Consider the following 23,977-nt stretch of genomic DNA (forward strand, 5'->3'; position numbering starts at 1 on the left):
GTGGTTTTCATTGTTCTTTCATTGCATGTATCCTGGGGCATTGTCTCCGCCCTGCAGCAGAAGCGGAGAGAAGTCCATGTGAATTCTGCAGGATTAGCAGATTTCGCATGCTTTGAAAGACGTGCTGGTTAGCTGCATTGGCCATGCTATATTCTCTGTCTGTGTACTCGAACAGGTGCCAGAGTGTGGCAACTAGGGCATTATCACAGAACTTCAAATATAAGCCTAAATGTAAGTGTAAATGTAAGCCTACTTGTGACACTAATAAATAAACTTGAACTTTAAGCTTCTTCACTGTGGATTTGATATCCCCATCTCTGCCATGATAAGCAGGCTTTCTGTGGGGTCAGGAGCTTCCTGTCCCTAGAGTACACCTCAAGGTGGTGTTCCACCCATCTCTTCACAGTGCATTGTAGTCAGTGATGATGATCTCTCCAGTGGAGCCATTTGCTTTGCTGATGAACAGGATGCCCTTTTGATCTCTTTCTAGATGCCCCATGCGTACCTGTGTCGAAAGATATCTGGGTATTCTGGCAAAGTAACTAGCAGTCATTAGTGCAATGCCTTGCAGTCTGTTGGATTTTACTTTGAACGGTTCTTGGTGTATTCAGAGTTTTCTCGCTAGGATCTCTCCTGTCATTAATGAGAGTGGGCTACTTGGCTTCCCTGACAGGTTCAATCACAGCAATGTTCACCTTGAGCCAGTTAGCTTTTTTTCACTCTTGCCTCCTAGTGCCATATTGCGGATGGTATATTGAAGTATGTTCCATTTCATTTCTCCTCTCTGAGGGAATGCTGGAATACACTTGTTCATTCGAGTCAGGACCTTGTGGTTTTTATCTGGGTCAGAAGTATGAACAGACATTGAAGTGAGGATGACATTTCTGCTTTGAGTGAAAGCCTTCAGATGTTGCATTGTCACCCTGGAGCAACCAAGGCAAGATCTGTATCGTAGGCCGCACTGTGGTAGCTGCATGTTTTGTGAATAATCTTCAGTGAGTCATGATCAGACCCAGCTAATGCCGACGTGCCCTGATCTTGGCTGTCTTTGGGACTATTGTGACAGGGTATATTCTGAAATAAGGTATTAGTTACGCAAAACCCATTGTGGCAGCAAAGCTCGTGTATTCTATGCCCAGTTTCATTTATATTTATGTTGTCTGAGGCAGGAGGGTCATGTCTCTTGGTCCATGTTCCTTCTTGTGCTGAAATTCCCAATCAGGTAAAGCATTCTGTCTTAGAGATCCTGCTGATAACAATGTCAAGCTCCTCACAGAACTGGCCCTTTGCCTGTGCAGTGCAGTACTGCATTGGAGTTAAGATGCTCATGAGGTTAACTGGCTCCGTTTGAGGTGAGAGTTGGATGGAGAGGACACGTTCTGAACCATTTGTGGTGAATTCTGTTGTCGAGAGTAGTGAGTTCTTACAGCAAAACATACACTTTGCTCACGCATTTCCTCTGAACCCTTCTGAAAGATGAATATGTAATGTTTTTCTTTGTGATCTGTTCTTGGCAAGCCTGTACTCTTTGCAGGGATGCTATTTCAATGTTCAGCCTATCAAGAAGCAGCGGTGATGTTGGGGTAATCTGGTCCCAATAATCCAGAGTCCCAGGGTAACTCTCTGGGAACCGAGTTCAAATCCCAGATGGTGAAATTTGAATTCAGTAATAGATTCTGGAACATCCAACGATGTTTGCCAATGGTCATAAAAACCTATCTGGTTCACTAAAGGGAAGGAAATCCGTCATCGTTACCTGGTCTGGCCTACATGTGACTCCAGGCCCACAGCAATTTGGTTGACTCTTAACTGCCCTCTGAAATGGCCTAGCAAGCCACTCAGTTGAAGGGCAAATAGGGGTGGACAATTATCCCATAAATGAGTTTTTAAAAGTTCCGTTGCACAGACGTCCTGTGTAAGTTGCCTGTCACCTCCATGCTTCCCAACTGAAGAGTTGGCATCATCTTTCTTTCTTGTTTGTTCAGTGGGACACAATGGCCTCTCCCACCAGTAGAGACAGCTCACAGCACCCGTTTTTTACCAATCAAATTGGGCATATCATTCATAACTGCTGTGTTCTGTCTTCACAATGCTGAGGATTTGGCAATGAACAGGCTGTATAATGACAGGGTGTGACTTGCACATTTGGCTGTCTTTTTCACATTGCTTCAAGTCAGCACCATAGGCTGAAAATGAGAAGCAAGCCAGCACTCTAAAGCAAAGGCCTGCTAACTTTCTTCACCCGCACACTCAGTGCACCATATTGACCTGTTGGGCACATTTCGATCCTAACCTGCTGCACTTAAACTCAGAATTAGGGAATTAAAAATTATAATCAGAGTTTGAAAAAGAACGGGAGCTGAGAGTCTGAACAGAGATTGAAAAAGAGTGGATTCTGTGCCATGGGGCACTGCTGCACCAAGCTAACCTGTCTGTGAAAGTTTAGACCGATTAATTAGTGCAGATACCAAAATATGAAGTCAGTCTTAATTTCTATGGTGTATTTATACTGTTCAATTAACCAAATCTGGAGGATTATGTTCAAATTGCAATTGGAAGAGACTTTTCAGTAACTTAAAATCCAAGGTTTTTTTTACTTGTTTGAGCAAAATATTTCAATTACCCCCTTTACAAAATAAGGTGACATCACATAGGAGTAGTTGGCTGGTGAGTTGCTGCTGAGACTAATTATTTATTGGGTTTTATTGTCTAACAAACAGAGCTGAGACCAGGTAGGTTGGACCTGTAGAGTGCACATCCTGTTCCATCTGTGAGTTCCGGGCACTTCGCAGGTCCAGGAAGTGTTGTCAGCTACAGAAGCTTGAACTCTGGTTTCAAAGCTTGAGCAGAAGTTGGTGTCATTGCAGTCTGTGCAAGGTTAAGAGATGTGTGGCTACCATGTGTACAAATGTAGTCACCTTGCAGCTTAAAGTCATAGGCATAGAGTTTCCAGCACATAAAGAGGCCCATCATGTCTGTGCTGACCATAAAGCACCTACCTGTTCTAATCCCATTTGTTAGCATTTGGTTCTTAGCCGTGTGTGCAATGGTGTTTCAAGTGCTCATCTTAAATGTTTCCTCCCACAGTCCAAAAGATGTGCTGGTTAGATGCAGTGGCCATGCTAAATTCTCCCTCAGTGTACCTGAACAGTTGCTGGAGGGTGGCGACAAGGGGATCTTCATAGTAACTTCATTGCAGTGTTAATGTAGGCCTGTTTGTGACACTAATAATTTTTTAAAAATTTTGGATGGTTTCAGACGTAGTATGAGTGGAGATCTAGCACATATTAGAAAGTTGTTGGCAAATAAGAATTAGTTAAGTTAAATGCATAATAGAAACACTCTGCCGTTCTGGTAGCATCTATGATGAGAGAAACAGGGTTGATATTTCAGGTCGATGACCTTTCATCAGGGTAGATGGATATGAGTGATTCGTTTGTGATGTAAAGGTAAAATATTGGTCAAATTGAAAACTGTAAAAGATTTCAGAAAAACATAGGCTGTCAGAGTGGTGACTGATGGAACTTAGTATTTTTGTGAGGTAAATCAATCAGTGACATGAGTATAAATGATTGGAAAGTTGCTAAACGATATGAATGTTAGGGAGGGTAAGAAATTCAAATTTTTAATTCACAAAGTCAAGTATAGTTAGATGAAGCCATCTGAAAGGTAAGTAGAATTTTGACTTTTATGAATTTGGACATCATAGAATCCCTACAGTGCAGAAGGAGGCCACTTGGCCCATCAAGTCTGCACCAACTCTCTGACAGAGCATTGTACCCCAGGCTCACACCTATGCCTTATCCTGGAACCCCACATATTTATCCCACAAATCCCTCCAACATTTCATCTTGGGACACTAAGAGGCAATTTAGCATAAGCAATCCATCCAACCCAGATAACTTTGGACTGTGGGAGGGAACTGGAGCGTCTGGAGGAAACTGCAGACACGGGGAGAATGTGCAAACTCCACACAGGCAGTGACCCAAGGCTAGAATTGAACTGGGTCTGGGTGCTGTGAGGCAGCAGTGCTAACCAGCGTGCTACTGTTTCGCCCAAAGAATAAAAAAAGTAATGGTGAAAGTATGCAAAATCTCAAATCAGGTGACAGGGAACAGTATGTCACTTTGAGCACTCAATGGACATTAAAATATAAAGGTCAAGACTGTTTCAGTGTGGATGCACAAGAATAGGAAACCAGTTATAAGGAGCTACCTGAGATACTTTGACTATTTCCCTTTCAATTGGAAATAATGTAGCAGCGAAGTGTAAAAGATTTAATGAAGGTGTTTAAAAAATAAGAAAGGTTCTTTCTTCCAGTAAGTGAATTGGTGAGAAGTGGTTATCGATTAAAGGAGAATAAGGAACAGATTCTTTACACTGAGGGTTTTTCAGAACATGAGTATTTTACCACTATTGGATATTGAAGTGGAGAGCATCGCACCTCTTTGGGATAATGAGAGAAATATTTGAAGCACAGAAACATGCAGAACCAGAGGAGAAGAGCCGGACACTAGGATTAGATTTTGGTTGCGCTGGTGAAAAGTTTAGATTCATATTGGCCTCCTACAGAGGGAAAAACATCTTAGAAAGAACAAAGAACAACACAGCACAGGAAACAGGCCCTTCGGCCTAACGAGCCCGCACCGCCATTTCAGCATTGTGAGTGCCCTCTTCTACCTGTAAGAACATAAGAAATAGGAGCAGGAGTAGGCCATCTAGCCCTTCGAGCCTGCCCCGCCATTCAGTAAGATCATGGCTGATCTGTCGTGGCTCAGTTCCCCTTTCCCGCCCTCTCCCCATAACTCTTAATCCCCTTGCCTATCAAAAACCTATCAACCCGCGTCTTAAATATATTTAGCGAGGCAGCCTCCACCACTTCAACAGGCAGAGAATTCCAGAGACTCACCACCCTTTGAGTGAAGAAGTTCCTCCTCAACTCCGTTCTAAACCGCCCCCCCTTTATCTTGAGGCTGTGCCCCCTAGTCCTACTGTCCTTTCTGAGCGGGAAGAGCCTCTCCACCTCCATCCTATCCATCCCATTCATCATCTTATACGTCTCAATGAGATCTCCCCTCATTCTTCTGAACTCTAACGAGTACAAGCCTACTTTATTCAGCCTCTCCTCATAGTTCAACCCCTTCAACTCCGGTATCAGCCTAGTAAACCTCCTCTGCACTCCCTCCAAGGCCAAAATATCCTTGCGTAAGTGCGGCGACCAAAACTGCACACAGTACTCCAGCTGCGGCCTCACCAGTGCCCTGTACAGCTGCAGCAAGACCTCCTTACTTTTATATTCAATCCCCCTTGCTATGAAGGCCAGCATCCCATTTGCCTTCCTGACCACCTGCTGCACCTGCAGGCTGGGTTTTTGCGACTCATGCACAAGGACCCCGAGGTCCCTCTGCACCGTTGCATGCTGCAGTTTTTCGCCACGTGAGTAATAGTCCTTCCTACCACTATTCCTACCAAAGTGGACAACTTCACACTTGCCAACATTAAATTCCATTTGCCAGTTCCTGGCCATTCGTCCAGCCTATCTAGATCCTTCTGCAGACTCTCCACACCCTCCGCACAATTTGCTGTTCCCCCAATCTTGGTGTCATCAGCAAATTTCGACACCATACACTCGGTTCCCTCCTCCAGATCATCTATGTAAATGGTAAATAGCTGAGGCCCCAGCACCGACCCCTGGGGCACTCCACTAGTCATCAACTGCCAATCCGAATAGCACCCATTAACCCCCACTCTCTGCCTCCTATTTGACAGCCAATCCCCTATCCACGCTAACACCCTACCCCCAACTCCATGCCCCCTAACCTTTTGTAACAACCTCTTGTGCGGCACCTTATCAAATGCCTTCTGAAAATCAAGAAACACCACATCCACCGGCTCTCCTCTGTCTACGCCTATTGGACTCCACAATAAAGGAACCATAACCAGATTGAGGGATGACTAATTTAGGGATAATTTGTTAACACCAATCAGCCTAAGAGCACATTTTTGGGGTGTGGGAGGAAAGCAGAGCACCCGGAGAAAACCCACGCAAGCACGGGGAGAATGTGCAAACGTGGAGTTTCAGTATGCAAATTAGGTGCCCTCCCATTGAGCCGCAAACACTCGAGAGGAGTCAACACTGGAACATAGCAGGTGACACATCACTGTGTCTACTTACCTTTTTGATGGCTTCATCTAGCTACATCTCCTGTGTGCCTTTGAGTCCGTAGACCTAAGCAGCTCTGCTGTTCATATTGCGTTAGTTTACAAGTACAACATTTAATATTGGAACTGTTGTCGTGGTGCTGCTTAAAGGGTAAATGTGTGCATGGTTATAATAAATTCTCCCATTGACAGATGCTGCATTTCAGAATAATATGTGGTGACCTACTGATTTTAATATGGTATATATTCCAGACAGGTTTGTATTTTAACACCCTAGAAAACCCTAAGGTTAAAATAACACCATGGAGAATTTTGTTGCTGCATTTTGTTACATTTGAGGAAATGCATGCATTGTCCACATTGCCTAAATTTTGGCTCCCATAAAAAGGAAGAAAAATTAAGGGAGAATACTTCTTGATCAACGTGCGCTTTGTGACGAATTAGAAAACTAGTATATTCATTTCCAGGAGTTTTCTCTGTATCTTTGTGAAAAGCTTGGCTGCTATTATGGCAGTTTTAAGGAGGCAGCTGACAGCAATCCAGGGGCTGTTCAGTTAGATTTTCTTATTCACCTTCCCTATCCCCATCACACCTTCTCACACTATCTAAAGGGCGGCACAGTGGTTAGCAGTACTGCCTCAAGCACAAGAGACCCAGGTTTGATTCCTGGCTTGGGTCACTGTATGTTTCTCCCCATGTCAGCGTGGATTTCCTCCCACAGTCCAGATTTGTGCAGAGTAGATAGATTGGCCATGCTAAATTGCCCCTTAGTATCAGGGGGACGAGCTAGGGTAAATGCATGGGGTTATGGGGATAAGGCCTGGGTGGAATTGTGGTCAGTGCAGACTCTGTGGGCCAAATGGCCTCCTTCTGCGCTGGAGGATTCTATAATTCTATCTGCCTCTCACCCTGAACAGCTAACCTCCTGTGGCACCTCATAACAGCTTGTCTTGATAGTCGAGCAAACTAAAATTGAAAATTAGAGCAACCTTCCAATTTTACATTTCACCACCTGTGCCAAGTACAAATAGACTCCATCGACAATTAAATGTGTCACTAAGTTGCATATATATCTGCTTGAAATATCTTGGGTGTCACAAACATTCTTTCCTTTACTTCATAAAACCCAGTCACAAAGGAGCAGTTGACATTTTACTCGTGCCATTACTATTGAGACTGTTAAAAATTTATTTTTCTCTTACGATCCAGCCAGGGTAGGCACTGAGCAGCAGTTTCCTTGGTTGGGGATTCTAGAACATGATGATACAGTCTCAGCATAAAGTTCAATTATTTCGGACTGATGTGAGGCAAAATTTCTTCAGAGTGTTGTGAAACAAGGTTGTGGATTCTCCAATGCTGAATATATTCAGGACCAAGAGAAATGGATCTTTGATCTCTGAGGGAATCAAAGAATATGTGAAGTTTGCAGAAAAGTGGAATTAAGCCAAGAGATCAGCCATGGTCTTATTGAATGGTAGAGCAAGCATGGAGGATGCAATGGACTATACCTCCTATTTCTAATGTTCTTAATCAACCTATTTTTAGCAGAGTTCATGTTAAGTCTTGATTATGTATCACTATTGTGCTTAACTGGCCCCTGAATAATTAGACCAAATTATCCCTCGAGGCTTTTATTCTGAAAATAACTCTGGTTAACTAAGCTGCAGGAAGATGATAAGCAGTCACAATGACTCACAATTATCAAGGAAAAGGCAAATGATTCAACATATTTTCAGTTCTGCAGTTAGGGATGCCTCCTTGTGCAATGTTTGAATTTAATACACTTTTTCTTGGTCTACTCTAATTTTTAGCTATGATTAAATAACTCCAAAAGCGTTATTGTCGGTTCTGAATTCACGCACTCTGTTTACTGAATACTTACAAGTTCACCTGGGCAGGATTGAATTCATACAAAGTAAAATCTGCACCAATGCACCCCCATAGTGATTATAAATAACCTGAACCAAACTGCTGACACAAAATTGCAAATCTACAAGTTTCACTTATTAGGAACAGCAGTACTTCACTCAATTTGGTTGACAAATATAATATTGAATCCTATTTGATGCTGGCCATTTTCAAAAATAGATGCAGTTCCACTTTCTCTGGTCCTTCCTTTTCTGGGAGGATAATTTGAGCCAGCCAGCAAATCTGGAATCGTTGTTCAGTCAATACAGTGTCTAATCCAAAAGACACGAGCACTTGCAATCAACTAGCAATTATCCTTGCATCTTGAATTCACCCCCATTTTTTCATGTCCTCCATGCTTCCACTATCCCAGAGACAACATAGATTCCTTCCACTACATATGTTTCTAATTCTGGCATTTTATTCCAACGCTGATAATGTGAAATGGAAATACTTTGTGCAGTGCTGTTCTGCTCATTTAATTAAGCCTATTTCAAGTCATTTTCCATGTATCCTGAAGTATCAGGATACTTCATTGCATCATCCAAGCTTGCTCTGCCATTCAAGAAGACCATGGCTGATCTCTTGGCTTAATTCCACTTTTCTGCATGGATACATCTGACTGTCCTGAAGTATCAGGACAGTCAGATATTTAAAATATATTTGTCTTTTGATTTGATTTGTAACATGTATTAACACAGTGAAAAGTATTGTTTCCTACGTGCTATACAGACAAAGCATACCATTCATTAAGAAGGCAATGAGAGAGTGCAGAATGTAGTGTTACAGTCATAACTAGGATGTAGAGAAATATCAACTTAATACATGGGAGGGCTATTCAAAACTCTGATGACAGCCAGGAAGAAGCTGTTCTTGAGTCGATTGGTATGTGATCTCAGGCTTCTGCATTTTTTTTCTGGGTGAAGAAGGTGGAAGAGAGTATGTCTGGGATGCTTGGGGTCGTTGATTATGCTGGCTGTTTTTCCAGTGGGAGACAGCGGGAAGTGTACATGGAATCAGTGGATGGGAGGCTGATTTGCGTGATGGGATTAGGCCATATTCACAACCCTTTGTAGTTTCTTGTGGTCTTGATCAGAGCAGGAGCCATACCAAGTTGTGATGCAACCAGAAAGAATGCTTTCTGTGGTGCACCTGTAAAAACTGGTGAGAGTCAGCAGGCCTGGTAACGTCTCTAAGGAGAGGAAACAGAGTTATTGTTTTGAGTCCTTTTGGCTCTTTGCCAGAAAATATCATTCTGTTCGGTTCAAAGTAGGGGCTATTTGAGTTTAGTGATTTTTGTGTTTGGATGAGTATGAACAATCACCTATTGGAGTCTGGTTTTATTGGGAAATTGGGCTCCTACTGGTTACTAATTGAAATTAGTATGATCAACCCACCATTTGAGCCTGTGAAAATGTGAGAGCTTAAATTTCTTTCTTGGTAAACTGTACTCCTACCACCATTAGTTTCAGTTCATGACATGCTGAACTGAAAACTATCATTGGTTTGGAATTCTGACAAAGAAATCTCTAGGACTGATCTATGGCTTTTCTGAAAAGTTCCCAGTTCCAGAAGTTATTCCACGATTGTTCAAGGAATTCTTGTCCCATTGCTTTCAATGCAGCTACTCAAAAGTTGGAACTGGAATTCTAATTCCCTGATGTAGTTGCTGGCAGACCCTGCACTCTGAAGAGATTAACTGGTAACCAAGCAACGTATGGCCAATTGGTGATTGAGTGCGTTTGCACTGTTAAATCTTACAAGGAAGAAGCCTACAAGAAGTTAAGGACCATTTCTCAAATTCCCTGTCTTTTTATTGATTCACAGGATGTGGATGACAGAGGCAAAGCCAACATTTGTGTCCTACGCCTCGTTGACTTACCTCCTGTGAGTAACTCACCTCAGGTCCTTGATTATCCTTTGTTGAAGGATCTACGGAACTGTTTACTGACAGGGAGAACGTGAGCAGAGCTGCAGATTGCAGGCAACTGTCTTCTTAAACTGCTGCAGTCCATGGAGTGCAAGTGCATCCACAGTGCTGTTAGGAATGGTGTTCTAGTAGTTTGATCCAGTGACAATAATGAAGGATGATATTGTTCCAAGTCAGGATGGCGAGTGGCTTGGAGGAGAACTCGCAGTGGTGGTTTCCATGTATCTACTGCATTTGTCCTTCAAGGTCATGGGTTTGGAAGGTGCTGTACAAGGAGCCTTGATGAATTCCTGCAGTGCATTTTGCAGATGGTACACACTGCTGCCACTGTGTGAATGGGATGCCAATCAAGCAGGTTGGTGTCAAACTTTGAGTTTTGGAGCTGCACGTATCCAGGAAGTGGAGAGTGTACCGTCACACCCTTGACTTGTGCCTTGTAGATGACGGACAGGCTTTGAGGAGTCAGGAAGTGAGTTACTTGCCATAAAATTCCTAGCTTCTGTCCTGCTTGTTGTCACAATGTTTATCTGGTTGATCCAGTTCAGTTTCTGGTCAATGATGCAAATTTATGAATAAAGAGCAGGAATAGGCCATTTGGTCCCTCAGGTCTGTTCTGTCTTTCACTAAGATTACAAAGAACAAGAACAAAGAACAACCCAGCACGGGAAACAGGCCCTTCGGCCCAACAAGCCCGCGCCGCCACATCCTCCTACACCTATTCTACCCTGCGTGTCTACGAATGGACCCCTAACTTAGCCAGATTCAGGGGAGAATAGTGTCAATTTGGTAAACCAATCAGCCTAAGAGCACATCTTTGGGGTGTGGGAGGAAACCGGAGCGCCCGGAGGAAACCCACGCAACCACAGGGAGAATGCACAAACTCCCACAGACACAGGCCCAAATCCATGTATCTGCACAGCTAGCAGTGCTAGTCACTGAGCTGTTGCGGCGCTCATCTACTGGTCCAGGATCAAGCACACACACCGACACGAAGTACTAGGCCACTCCCGGAACCTCCAAGAGCAGCCCACGCACGACCCACCGTGTGCATGCCCCTCGTTTGACAACGAGGTGGACCTCCACCTGCGGAATAAAACGACAAAAACGTTACCTTACAAGTCTGCATTTCCGGTGTCTCCCGAGGTCCTGACCTTATTTAATAGCCCCTACTATAACCCTCCATCCTCGTTTCACTCATGTGCCTGTCTAACTGAACCTTAAACGAGTCCAACGTTTCTGCCTCCACCACCCTACTCGGTAGCGCGTTCCATACCCCCACAACTCTCTGCGTAAAGAACCTTTCTCTCACATCCAAATTATGCCTCTCCCCCCTCACCCTTAAATCATGACCCCTCGTATTTGTACCCAGTCTAGGGAGCAGTCTCTCACTATTGACTCTATCTATTCCCTTCATTACCTTATATACCTCTATCATGTCCCCCCTCAATCTCCGTCTTTCCAAGGAGAAAAGTCCCAATTTCTCCAACCTTTCCTCGTAACCCAGCCCCTCCATGCCAGGCAACATCCTGGTAAACCTCCTCTGAACCCTCTCCAGAGACTCCACGTCCTTCCGGTAGTAAGGTGACCAGAACTGGACGCAGTACTCCAAATGTGGTCTAACCAACGTTCTATACAACTGAAGCATTAGACGGCAGCTTTTATACTCTATACCCCTTCCTATAAAGGCTAGCATTCCATAAGCCATCCTAACAACCTTCTCCACCTGTGTCGCAACCTTCATGGATTTGTGAACCTGCACTCCCAGGTCCCTCTGTATTTCTATACTCCTGATCGGTCTATCTTTTATCACATAGCTCCTCTCTGCATTATTCCTTCCAAAATGCATCACCTCGCATTTGTCAGGATTAAATTCCATCTGCCACCTATCTGCCCACTGCACCAACCTATCTATATCCTGTTGTATCACCTGACATTCCACTTCAGTACCCGCCAACCCTGCCATCTTTGTGTCATCCGCAGACTTGCTGATCACACCACCTACGCTCTCTTCCAAGTCGTTTATGTATACTACAAAGAGGAGAGGTCCCAGTACTGAGCCCTGCGGCATACCACTGGTCACTGGCCTCCAGCCCGAAAAGGTCCCCTCCACAACTACCCTCTGTCTCCTATTGCCCAGCCAGTTCTCAATCCACCTAGCTACCTGACCTTGTATCCCATGCGCCTTAACCTTTTCTACCAGCCTACCATGAGGGACTTTGTCAAACGCCTTAGTGAAATCCATATAGATGACATCAACGGCTCTCCCATCGTCAACCGTTTTTGTCACCTCCTCAAAGAATTCCACCAGATTCGTAAGGCAAGACCTCCCTCTAACAAAACCATGTTGCGTATCCCTAATCAGATCGCAACGCTCCAAATGCTCATACATCCTACCCCTAAGTATTTTTTCCATTAATTTCCCTACCACTGATGTCAAACTCACCGGTCTATAATTTCCAGGGTTATCCCCTACTACCTTTTTTGAACAGCGGTACCACATTTGCTACCCTCCAGTCTTCTGGGACCTCACCTGTGTCCAAAGAAGAGACAAAGATTTGCGCCAGAGGCCCAGCAATTTCATCTTTCACCTCCCTAAGCAGCCTGGGATAAATACCATCAGGCCCCGGACCTTTATCCGTCCTTACGCTATCTAAAAGCCCTAGCACTTCCTCCCTCGTAATAGATATTTCCTGCAACTGATCCTCAGCTCCCTCCAAGAGACCGCACGATTCCGAACCCCTCTCCTTCGTGAATACCAACGCAAAGTATTCATTCAGGAGCTCCCCCATTCCCTCCGACTCAATGCGTAACTCCCCACTTTTGTCCCTAAGAGGACCAATTTTCCCTCTAACTACTCTCTTGCTCCTAATATAGGAATAAAATGCCTTTGGATTTTCCTTAATCCTACCAGCCAAGGCCATTTCATGCCCTCTCTTCGCCTTTCTAATTCCCCTTTTTAGCTCCCTCCTACTCTCTCTATATTCCTCCAGTGCACTCTCCGTACCCAGTTGTTTCGGCCTAACATACGCCTCCCTCTTCTTCCTGACCAAGTCTTCAATACCCCCTGTAATCCACGGCTCTCTAATCCTACCTTTCCCATCCTTCCGCTTAACCGGAACATACCTCCCCTGCAACCATTTCATTTTGCCCTTAAAAGCCTCCCACTTGCCAACCGTGGACTTGCCAGCTAACAGCCCCTCCCAGTCAGTGTCCTGCAGCTCCCTCCTAATCCTGCTATAGCTTGCCTTTCCCCAGTTCAGCACACTCCCGTTCGGCCGGCACTCATCCCTTTCCATTTTTATCCTAAAGTAGATGGACTTGTGGTCACTGTTAGCCACATGTTCGCCTACCTCTACCTCAACCACCTGCCCTGGCTCATTACCCAACACTAAATCCAGTATAGCCTCTCCCCTAGTCGGGCTAGTTACATACTGCTCTAGAGACCCTTCCAAAACACATTTCACAAACTCCTCTCCCTCCGTACCCCCAGCTCTAGGCCCCCTCCAATTCACTCCAGGAAGATTAAAGTCACCCACTACAACCACCCTATTCTTCCCGCACCTATCCAAAATGCCCCTGCAAATGCCTTCCTCCACTGACCTCGGGCTGTTGGGTGGCCTATAGTACACCCCTAGCAACGTAATCTCTCCCTTTTTATTCCTCAACTCCACCCACAGTGACTCAATCCCTATCTCTTCCATATTGTCCTCCCTCTGCACTACTGTGATGTTCTCCTTTACTAACAGTGCCACCCCTCCACCTCTCTTCAACCCTCCTCTGTCACACCTAAAACACTTGTACCCAGGAACATTCAGCTGCCAGTCCTGCCCTTCCCGTAACCACATCTGCGTTACAGCCACCACATCTAACTTCCTCACAAGGCCCTATCACCTCCAACTTTAACCGTGGAAGTTTTAGAAATTCATCTTGTTCTGAAATCTCCAACAAGTTTTCCTGAATACAACTGTCAATCTGACTCAACAGGTGAGTGTCTCCCATCTGGCTGGCAAAGCTTCGATAAGAAAGTTTTGGACATCCATCCTGGATAGTATATAATCACCACAAACCTGTCTCACTCGATCCATCTTCAGTTTTTTGGCAGCCGAATATACATCTTTTACCAGTTCTTTATCTGCTTTAAGCTGTGCAGTGTAGGCATAGTTGTAGCTAGCCTGATTCTGGCATCAACTCCACATCCCTACCTCACTCCTAGAACCTTTGGCTGCGTTGTTAGTCAAGAGTCATTGATGTTGCCTCCACTGCTCTCTGGGAAAGAGTTGGAAAGATTCATAACCTTCTGGGAGAAAACAGCTCTCCTTATATCTGTTATAAATGGGAGACTGCTTATTTTTAAACTGTCATTCTAGTCATTCTCACAAGGGGAAGCATCCACCTGGCAAGTTCCCTCAGGACCTTGTATGTTTCAATAGGATCACCCCTCATTCTTCTGAATGAGTAACCACGTTTATAGAAGGGATTCAGCAATGCTGATGCCATTGAATGAAGAGGGGAGATGGTGAGATTCTTCATTGTTGGTGATACTCATTGCCTGGCACTTGTGTGGTGAAACTTGCCACCTATCAACCCAAGCCTAAATGTTGTCCAGGTGTTGCTGCATGCAGAAACAGGCTGCTCCAGCATCTGTGGAGCTGTGACTGTTGCTGAACATTGTGAAGTCATCCACGAACACCACCACTTGTGACCTTATGATGGCAGGGTGGTCGTTGATGAAGCAACTGAAATTGGAAATGGGACACCACCCTGTGAAACTCCTGTAGTGATGTCCTGAGGCTACAATGATGTATATAAGATAGTCAATACATCCAATATGGGATTCAAGAGAAGTTTCTTAATGTAGAGCGTGTGGAACTTCTTATCATTGGGAGTAGTAGAGGCAAAAAGCATTGATTCATTTAAGGGAGAGCTAGAGAAAAACATGAAGAAAGGAATAAACAGATTTGTGGATACAGTTAAATGAGGAGTATAAGCACTGGTATAGACCAGTTGTGCCAAATAGCCTGATTCTGTGCTTCAAATTTTGTTTACTTGTGTGATGTATCCAAGTTGGTTGTGTTCCTATGAACACTAAGTAACATTTAGTGAATGGAGAAGATCCTCTGAGTAAATTACCTTTACCCTTCTTACAATACTCCATTGTAACACTTGAAAAAGAATGCGATGCTTCTTTTGCTGTGAATTTTGAAAAAAGAAGGATTTATATTTAAACAGCACCTTTCATTACCACTGTGAAATGTTTTGGGGTGCCCTGTGCAGTTCAAGATGCTATAATAAATGCAAGAATTTTCCTTTCTATCTTTTGTTTTGTTGGTTGTGAAGTGAAAAGTTAAATTTTAAATTTGTTTTGCTTTTTATAATTCCTATTTTTTGCATTATACTTCTGTAAGTTTCTCAGTGCCACATCTTTTTCTCTTACTCAGCAAACGCACAGTTCTCGGGCTGGTTCGTAGCAACCTGGCTGTTAATTTTTTTTCCCTCCCTCATCTGTTTGCTAGTTGGAGGTAGCACTGTTAGAATTGTAATGATGATGATTGGGGCGGGGTGGGGTGCGATCACAGACAAAACCTGGCATCTTGCGCTTCTGCTGAACATCAGTATAGTTTGCAACCTTATGAACCCTAAAGCTGAGGGAACCTTAGTAACTTTTGAAGTGGTATTTAAACAAGATTATTATCATTGTGGTGACTGTTTGGAAAACAGGTCCTGTCCATGCTCCACGGCAATGATTTGTTATTTAATGAATGATGGAAGATGATGATTTCGTTTCTGACCCCTTCACAAGGCTATCGTAATTCTTGGAAGCAGTGGCAAAGGAAGTTGCTTCTGTATCGTGTTGTTGAGAAATGGTTTCTTTCCCAAGTGATAGGTTTTGTTTCAGCTGATACCAGATGACTTCCCTGTAAACTTTCTGGATCATTAGATTTCTTCGTCAGGTAGCGCCAAAGTCTGAAAAAGGAACAAAAGTGACCGAGTGATAAAAACGTTTCAATAGTAGGCACTTAATTAATTGTGTGGGTTCTGTCCTAAGTGGTCAGTGATAAATGTTCAGCAGTTTGTAATGCAACTGGACTTGGCTGAGCTGCCTTGCTGTCTCAAGTGTTTCATGTGAATGCATGATAAAAGAAATTCTTAGAAAACAGACTATATCAAAGTAAGGCTGTGAACCTGTTCAGATATTAAAATCGTGATTGTCGTCCGGGGGATCATTCTGTTCTAACTCCCGGATTATTAGTGCTGCTCGCTAATCAAACTAAGGTAAAGGTGGAAGGAAATGCTGCAATGTTTTTAAAAGTGTTTTATGCAAGTTACCCAAATACACATTGAAATTAGAACAAAGAACAACCCAGCACGGGAAACAGGCCCTTCGGCCCAACGAGCCCGTGCCGCCTCATCCTCCTACACCTACCCTGCCCTGTGTGTATTTGAGTGGAACCCCTAACTTAGCCAGATTCAGGGGAGAATAGTGTCAATTTGGTAAACCAATCAGCCTAAGAGCACATCTTTTGGGTGTGGGAGGAAACCGGAGCGCCCGGAGGAAACCCACGCAGCCACAGGGAGAATGCGCAAACTCCCACAGACACAGGCCCAAATCCATGTATCTGCACAGCTAGCAGTGATAGTCACCGAGCTGTTGCGGTGCCCGTCTACCAGTCCAGGATTAAGCACACACAGCAACATGAAGTACTAGGCCACTCCCGGAACCTCCAAGAGCAGCCCACGCATGACCCACCGTGTGCATGCCCCTCGTTTGACAACAAGGTGGACCGACACCTGCGGAATAAAAAGACAAAACATTAACATGTAACTCTACATTTCCGGTGTCGTCCCGAGGCTCTGACCCTATTTAATATCCTGTACTATAACCCTCCATCCTTGTTTCGCTCATGTGTCTATCTAAGTAAACCTTAAACAAGTCCAACGTGCCTGCCTCCACCACCCTACTTGGTAGCGCGTTCCATACCCCCACGACCCTCTGCGTGAAGAACCTTCCTCTCATATCCAAATTATACTTCTCCCCCCTCTCCCTTAGATCTTGACCTCTCGTAATTGTCCCCAATCTAGGGAACAGCCTACCACTATTGACTCTATCTATTCCCTTCAGTATTTTATGTACCTCTATCATGTCCCCCCCTTAATCTCCGTCTTTCCAAGGAGAAGAGTCCCAGTTTCTCCAACCTTTCCTCGTAACTCAGTCCTTCCATGCCAGGCAACATCCTGGTAAACCTCCTCTGCACTCTCTCCAGAGTCTCCACATCCTTCCGGTAGTAAGGTGACCAGAACTGGACGCAGTACTCCAAATGCGGTCTAACCAACGTTCTGTACAACTGAAGCATTAGACGGCAGCTCCTATACTCTATACCCCTTCCTATAAAGGCTAGCATTCCATAAGCTTTCCACACAACCTTAAATTGATATATAAAATATGGATCTAAAATAGCAAATTGCACACTTGCTTATTTGGAATTAGAATAAAAGGATATATTTTTATTTGTATCAGAGGATTATACTCCTGAAATTAGGGCAGGAACTCCAGGTCCCCCGGGAGGGCTGTGCTAGGCATTGGGGTGAGGGTGGAGGGGAGGGTGTGGGGGGGTCATCGCCTGTGTCAGTTGAGGCTAAGTAGGCAATTACTGATCACTTGAGGGTTTCCTTCTATTGCCACTGGTATTTTACCAGCAATGGGGAGCCCCCACACAACTAGGTAAACTCTGACGACCTGTCTGTGGGCTTAATTAGGTGGGCTTTCCTTCCTATACCCAATGGAGCCATTCACTCCCCTCCCCAGCAGAAAAGGTTGTCCTTATTTGAAGCAATCCTCCCTTTCCCCAAGCTTCTCGAATACCTGACTGACCCTGGTCCTGACTGCCCCAATTAACTATGAAGCCTGGCCTCCAGCAATGCTCCTATCTGGGGACTGGGTGTAGTCCCACTGGTGGCCATTTGTCTGGATGGCACTGCTGAGGCTAGAGAACTGCCATTCATCTAATTGGTGGAGGTGGGACACCCTCCAAGGGGGCGAAAGCCAAGGTCTCATCAATGAACTCTCTGACAATCGTAAAATCTGGTAGTGGCTTCTTGGACTAGAGAAGGCAGGCTCAGCCATGACATTCCAGGCAGTGAGCAGGGCCATTGCCGCTGTATAACGTGCAGCCCCAAGGAATGGCATGTTGTCAAATCGTATCCAGTTACTTTGTGATACCTGCTTTATTTTCGTTTGCTTTGTTGTCGGCAAATTTCAGCTGTTCAGTTCTTCAGTCCCCTTCACTCTACTCCCTGGCTAAAAAGGCAGTTAGATGACAGTCTACCAGGTATCTGTAAAATAATAAAATGAGCCACTCTTTGAGACTTTCCTTTGTATTCAGCCTTTGTAAATGTTCTACCAATAGTTAAGTTAAATAATGTGACTGAAGGATGAAAGCACAGGGGTAGTTGTTTAGTTAAACTGCTGTCTTAGTGCCAGTGGTATATCTGCAAGTTCATTTTGAGTAAATGATTTTGTCTTTGATATTGAAGACACTGACTTAAGATGAGTTGTTAGTATATTCATTTCTCATGTATCATTGAAGAGGACAGGTTAGGGACAAAATGTTAACATTATGGGGGAAAATAATAGGAGTACTAATTCAGGCTTTGTTCTTAATTAACATCCTTTGAAGTCTGGATATATCCAGCAAAAAGAACAATTATTTTTGCTCTCTGTCACTTTACACAGAAAATTGATTGAAGGTACAGGAGTGGCACAATGGTTAATACTGCTGCCTCACAGCGCCAGGGATCTGGCTTTGATTCCTGGCTTTGGTCACTATCTGTGTGGAGTTTGTTCTCCCTGTGTCTGTGTGGATTTCCTCCTGGTGCTCCGGTCTCCTCCCACAGTCTGAAAGATATGCTGGTTGGGTGCATTGACCCAAACAGGCGCCGGAGTGTGGCGACTAGGGGAATTTCACATAACTTCATTGCAGTGTTAATGTGAGTCTACTTATGATTAATAAATAAATTTTTATAGAGGGAAAAGGTAGGAAAAAAGGAACGAACAGTGTGAGAATTAACTGAAAATGTGATCAAGAAGATGGGGACTTCAGAGATGGAAAGGGCAATAGAGAGGTGAAAAGATTTAGGGAGGACATTCTAGAGTTTAAGGATTGAGCAACTGATTGCCCAGCTGTCAATATGAGGCAAAAATTGTGGAGGATTTTTAAAAGGCAGAAGCACAGAATTGTAAGATGGAGGAGGGATTTTAATCCTGGAGAAGGCTCCAAGGTGGGAGAGACTGAGGACTTAAAGGAAGTTCATCACATTATTATTTAAGTTTTGGTTTTCTATGTTATTACCTTCAGTTTAAAATACAGATTTTGCTTTACTTCAACTCTGCTCCCATTGATTTAAAAGTTCCAGCTTTTTTCTCACTTCTACCAAGAAGTTTCTCCCTTCTGAATCAGGGCATAAGTCACTTCTTGATAGCCTGACCTTTCTTTGCTTCAGAGAAACACTTGACATAATTGGAAATGAGCCTTGAAGGAAGGTGGGGTAGTTCAAGTGTTGAAGTCACAAATCTGGAGTGTGAATGGGATCTGTCAGAATTATAACCGTTATAAATTGCAAGCATTATTCTGGTGGAATTAGCTTTAGGCAGAAGATGTGATTGGGTCAAAAGTGGCTCGTGTGTGCAGATACCAAAGTATAATAGAACAAATACAGAAAATCTCTGCAGGTCTGATAGCATCTGTGGAGAGAGAATAGAGCTAATGTTTCGAATCTGGATGGTTCTTCGCAGCTCTGACAACTCCAGCATCCGCAGTATTTTGCCTTCATTATAGTAGAACAGATTCTTGGTACGTGCAATTGTGGTTTGATACCCAACTCCAGTTGCTCACAAAGGTGGTGGTCAGAATTCTTGAACAGCAAGTGTCCTGTACTGCCACTTGAGAGGGCAACTGAATGGTGGGACTGGGGTAACATAAAGGCCAAACTGGGTCAGGGTAGCATGGTTCCTTCCCTAAAGGACATTATAAAATGCAATTCCTACATTGCAGAAGGAGGCCATTCAGCCCATCGAGTGCACCGACCACAAACCCACCCAAGCCCTAGTCCCATAACCCCACATATTTACCCTGCTAATCCCCCTGACACTAGGGTCAATTTAGCTTGGCCGATCAACGTAACCCGCACACCTTTGGAGTCTGAGGGGACACTGGAGCACCCGGAGGAAACCCACACAGACACAGGGAGAATGTGCAATCTCCACCAAACAGTGACCCGAGGCCGGAATTGAACCCAGGCCCCTGGCACTGTGAGGCAGCAGTGCTTGCCACTGTGCCACCCATATTAGTGAACCATTTGGGTTTTTACAGTAATTCAACAGCTTCATAATCATTCAATGAGGCCCAAAGTTGGCCTCCCAGAAATTTTGTCACACTTAATAGCTTTGAGTCAGGTGCAATTCCATCAGGATGAAGCCAGGACGTGGTCAAGTTCACAGAAAAGTTTGTGCATTTGGTCCTTGCTTCCTCGTCAGTATTCTACTGCTGACTGCACCAGGGGCCCCCATTATCTTCTCAAAGTGATCCCACCTTAAGATGACTAAAAAGTTAGACCTAACATTTTCAAAGATATTTTAAGCAGTAGTCGAGAAACACCAGTCTCTGATGCAAGGCAGTGAAAGCACATCAGCTCCAGAAATAACTGCTGAGCTATTAATAGGACTTCTGTGTTCTTTAAATATTATCTTTATATTCTGTTTTTAATTGGACCCTTCCTCTTTTCTTTGCTTGGATGAGCTATTGAGTAAAGATGAAGAAGAGTAACCATGTGGAAATGTTTGATCAAGTTGCTAGATAGAACACTGGAAATATATCTGTCTGTACTGTCCAGTTTATAATTTGGAAATGAGCGACTGGTTGGTGGTGAAACAATGTTGTATTTTCTGTCTAGGTAAGGCCAGAAAGAAAAACTGATGATGAAGACGATGAGATGGAAGAAGGAGAGGAGAAAGAAGAAGATCTTTCAGTCCCAGGTGCTTCTTACATGAAGCTGCTTTTAATGACTCCTCTTCCTGTGTTCTCAGGTATGTTCTGTGCCTGCTAACTGTTCCATTCCAAAATTAATCAACAACGTTGATTTGTCATTGAAAAGCAATAATTAAAAAGAAATTAGGTTTAAAACATTGATTGTGGTGGATAAGCTTTTGAGGCTTCTGAACATTAATAACTCATGAAACGCTACTGATCCCTTGGGGGCTCTCTGTACCACAGCCTACACTATTATTGTTGTATTCATGTCTGTATTGGGGCTTTGCCACTGCAGGATTGGTGCATCTTACTGCCACTAAGAATGAAAATGTTGCTAATCAGCCACCTGAGGACACCCTCAAATCCACAGATAAAAGAGTGCAATTTAGGGGATCCAAGTGCTGGGCATGACCTTTGAAAATGGCCTAGAACATTTCCAAAAATGATTGTATTCGAGGACAGTACCAGAAAGTGTACAAGTGATGCCAGCCTCATTTCAGCCTCTACACCAATCCTAATGCCAGGAAATGTGGGATCTATGTCTGTAGGACTGGAATACGAAGATAGTGGAATTATGTCACAGCTATATAAAGCCCTGGTTATACCACAACTAGATTATTGTATTCAATTCCAGGCACCACACTGGGGTGGCACAATGTTGCCTCCCAACTCCAGAGTTCCGGGTTCGATTCCTGGCTTGGGTTACTGTCTGTGTGGAGTTTGCATGTTCTCTGTGTGTCTGCATGGGTTTCCTCCGGGTGCTCCGGTGTTCTCCCACAGTCCAGAGATGTGCTGGTTAGGCATATTGGCCATGCTAAACTCTCCCTTAGTGAACTCGAGCAGGAGCTGGAATGTGGCGATTAGGGGATTTTTCACAGTAACTTCATTGCAGAGTGAATGTAAGCCTGCTTGTGGCGAATGAATAAACTTCACTTTTAGGAAGCATATATTGGCCTGTGAGGGAGTGCAACGTCAATTTACTAGACCCCAAACTGTGAACAGATACTACAAAAACTTATGTTCTGTTTTCTGGACTTTAGAAGATTAAGATCATAGTTTTGAAGAGGAACTGGTGGGTGGGGTACATATATTTCCACTGGTTGCTGAAGAGGCATAGTCTGGAAATGAGAACCAGACCTTTCAGGAGGGAAATTAGGAAACATATCCACACACAGTGACAGAGGCTTGTAACTCTCTTCTGCAAAGCAGCGTTTAATACTTGGTCAATTGTCAATTTTATGCCTCGGATAGATTTTTGTTAACCAGTGGTATTGAGGAACTTGGGGTATATGGAGATAGATCACAGGTCAGCCACGATATCATTGAATGGTGAAACAGGTTTGAACAGCTAAATGGCCCATTGCTCATCCTATGGGGAATAGTAGAATCATCATCATTTATTTTAATGCATGTGGTTATTCGGCTTGAGAGACCCAAGATTGCGTCTCATCTTTGAATCATGAAGTACCCTTAGCACAAATGTTGATCAATTACTCAAAAAGCACCTTTAAGTTTTAATTGGGGATCCCTCTCTCTTTACAGGACTTGCATTTCAAGTTTTTTTTTGTATTTTAAAAGCCTGAAGTAATGTTAAATGCAAATTGCCTTTTTATTAAATAAATATTCTGATCAAATGTCAATTATTGTGACCATAAGTAAAGTTTGCAGCAAATAAATGGTTTGGCTGATTTACACCAGTAGGTCTGCCAATTTTTGTGACGTGCTTGGTTCATGTACCTTTCTGCTTTACTTAATAATCTGACAATAAAACAGTGCAAGGAATTTCCTTTCACATCCTTGGATCTGAACTTATGGTTTTAATTTTCGTCATAGTTGGCTTTAATTTTGAATAAAATTTATGACTAAATTGCATCTTGGCTACTTTGGAAGGCAGACTGCAGTCATTCTTTTCTGTGTCTGATATGGGTTGTGTGTCCTGAGGTGAGTGTTGGCAACATTGTAATTAATCACTGAGGAGGAAAGAGTTAAACGCATTTGTCTCCTCAACGGACCATCTGACATTGCTTACTGGTAGCTTCCTGAATAAAGGTTTAGGTAGAGGTGAATCTAAAGTCAAGATAACACATGGGAGCAATTGTCTTGACCATGCTATTTAAATTTGAACTTGCAGTTACTAATTTTGTCCATCCTGACAGCCAGAAGTAGTAGTTCTTTGACCTTTTCCTTGCAGCTTTTGAAGAGTTTTTGTCATCCCTTGTGACCCAAGAATTAACTGCGATGCCCCGTGGGGTGTATCATTCAGCACTTCGAGGCGGAACTGTACGCTCTGACCAAGGGAAGACTGTAGCAGGGATTCCTAACTTCATGCTCAAGACATATGAGAAGAACAAACAACCTGGACTGAAGTCTGGCTTGGCAGGTGAATTAGTGATCAATCTTTTTGACAAAGCGTTTGGGCAATGCTGTCACCTTATCTGTATTCCCAGATGTTTCACAGATCAAACCAGTTTAACCATGGCAGTGCTATTTTACGTATGTCCATGTAATCTAATAAAAACTACAACTGATAATAGAAAGTTGCCCTTTAAAAGTAGATAAAGCCTCTTAAAATTTTAAAGTTTATTTATTAGTGTCACCAGTAGGCTTACATTAACACTGCAGTGAAATTACTGTGAAAATCCCCTAGTCACCGCACTCCGGTGCATGTTTGGGTACACTGAAGGAGAATTTAGCATGGCCAGTGCACCTAACCAGCACATTGTTTGGACTGTGGAAGAAAACTGGAAAGCCCGGAGAAAACCCACGCAGACACAGGTAGAATGTGCAGACTCTGCGCAGACCATGACCCAAGCCTGGAGTCAAACGTGGGTCCCTGACGCTGTGAAGCAGCAGCACCAATCACTGTGAGACAGCAGTGCTGTGTTACCACGTCACTGGGACACCTCCGGTGTTCCAATTTCCTCCCACAATCTGAAAGGTGTGCTCATTAGGC

The 23,977-nt window shown here is 43.8% G+C and overlaps 1 protein-coding gene across 3 annotated transcripts in view; it reads left to right on the forward strand.

Moving 5' to 3' along the window:
• focad (focadhesin) overlaps window positions 1–23,977 on the forward strand; it is a 218,653-nt gene that overhangs the window by 94,314 nt on the left and 100,362 nt on the right. For all 3 annotated transcript variants that reach the window (XM_080188679.1, XM_080188680.1, XM_080188681.1), the window contains exons 19-20: window positions 20,948–21,080; window positions 23,216–23,404. In XM_080188679.1, the coding sequence (XP_080044805.1) occupies window positions 20,948–21,080; window positions 23,216–23,404 (322 nt within the window). The remainder of the gene's footprint in view (window positions 1–20,947; window positions 21,081–23,215; window positions 23,405–23,977) is intronic.

The sequence above is a fragment of the Carcharhinus amblyrhynchos genome, chromosome 5, assembly GCF_965287045.1.
Source record: "Carcharhinus amblyrhynchos chromosome 5, sCarAmb.v2.hapA, whole genome shotgun sequence".
In the NCBI taxonomy this organism is placed as follows: Eukaryota; Metazoa; Chordata; class Chondrichthyes; order Carcharhiniformes; family Carcharhinidae; genus Carcharhinus; species Carcharhinus amblyrhynchos.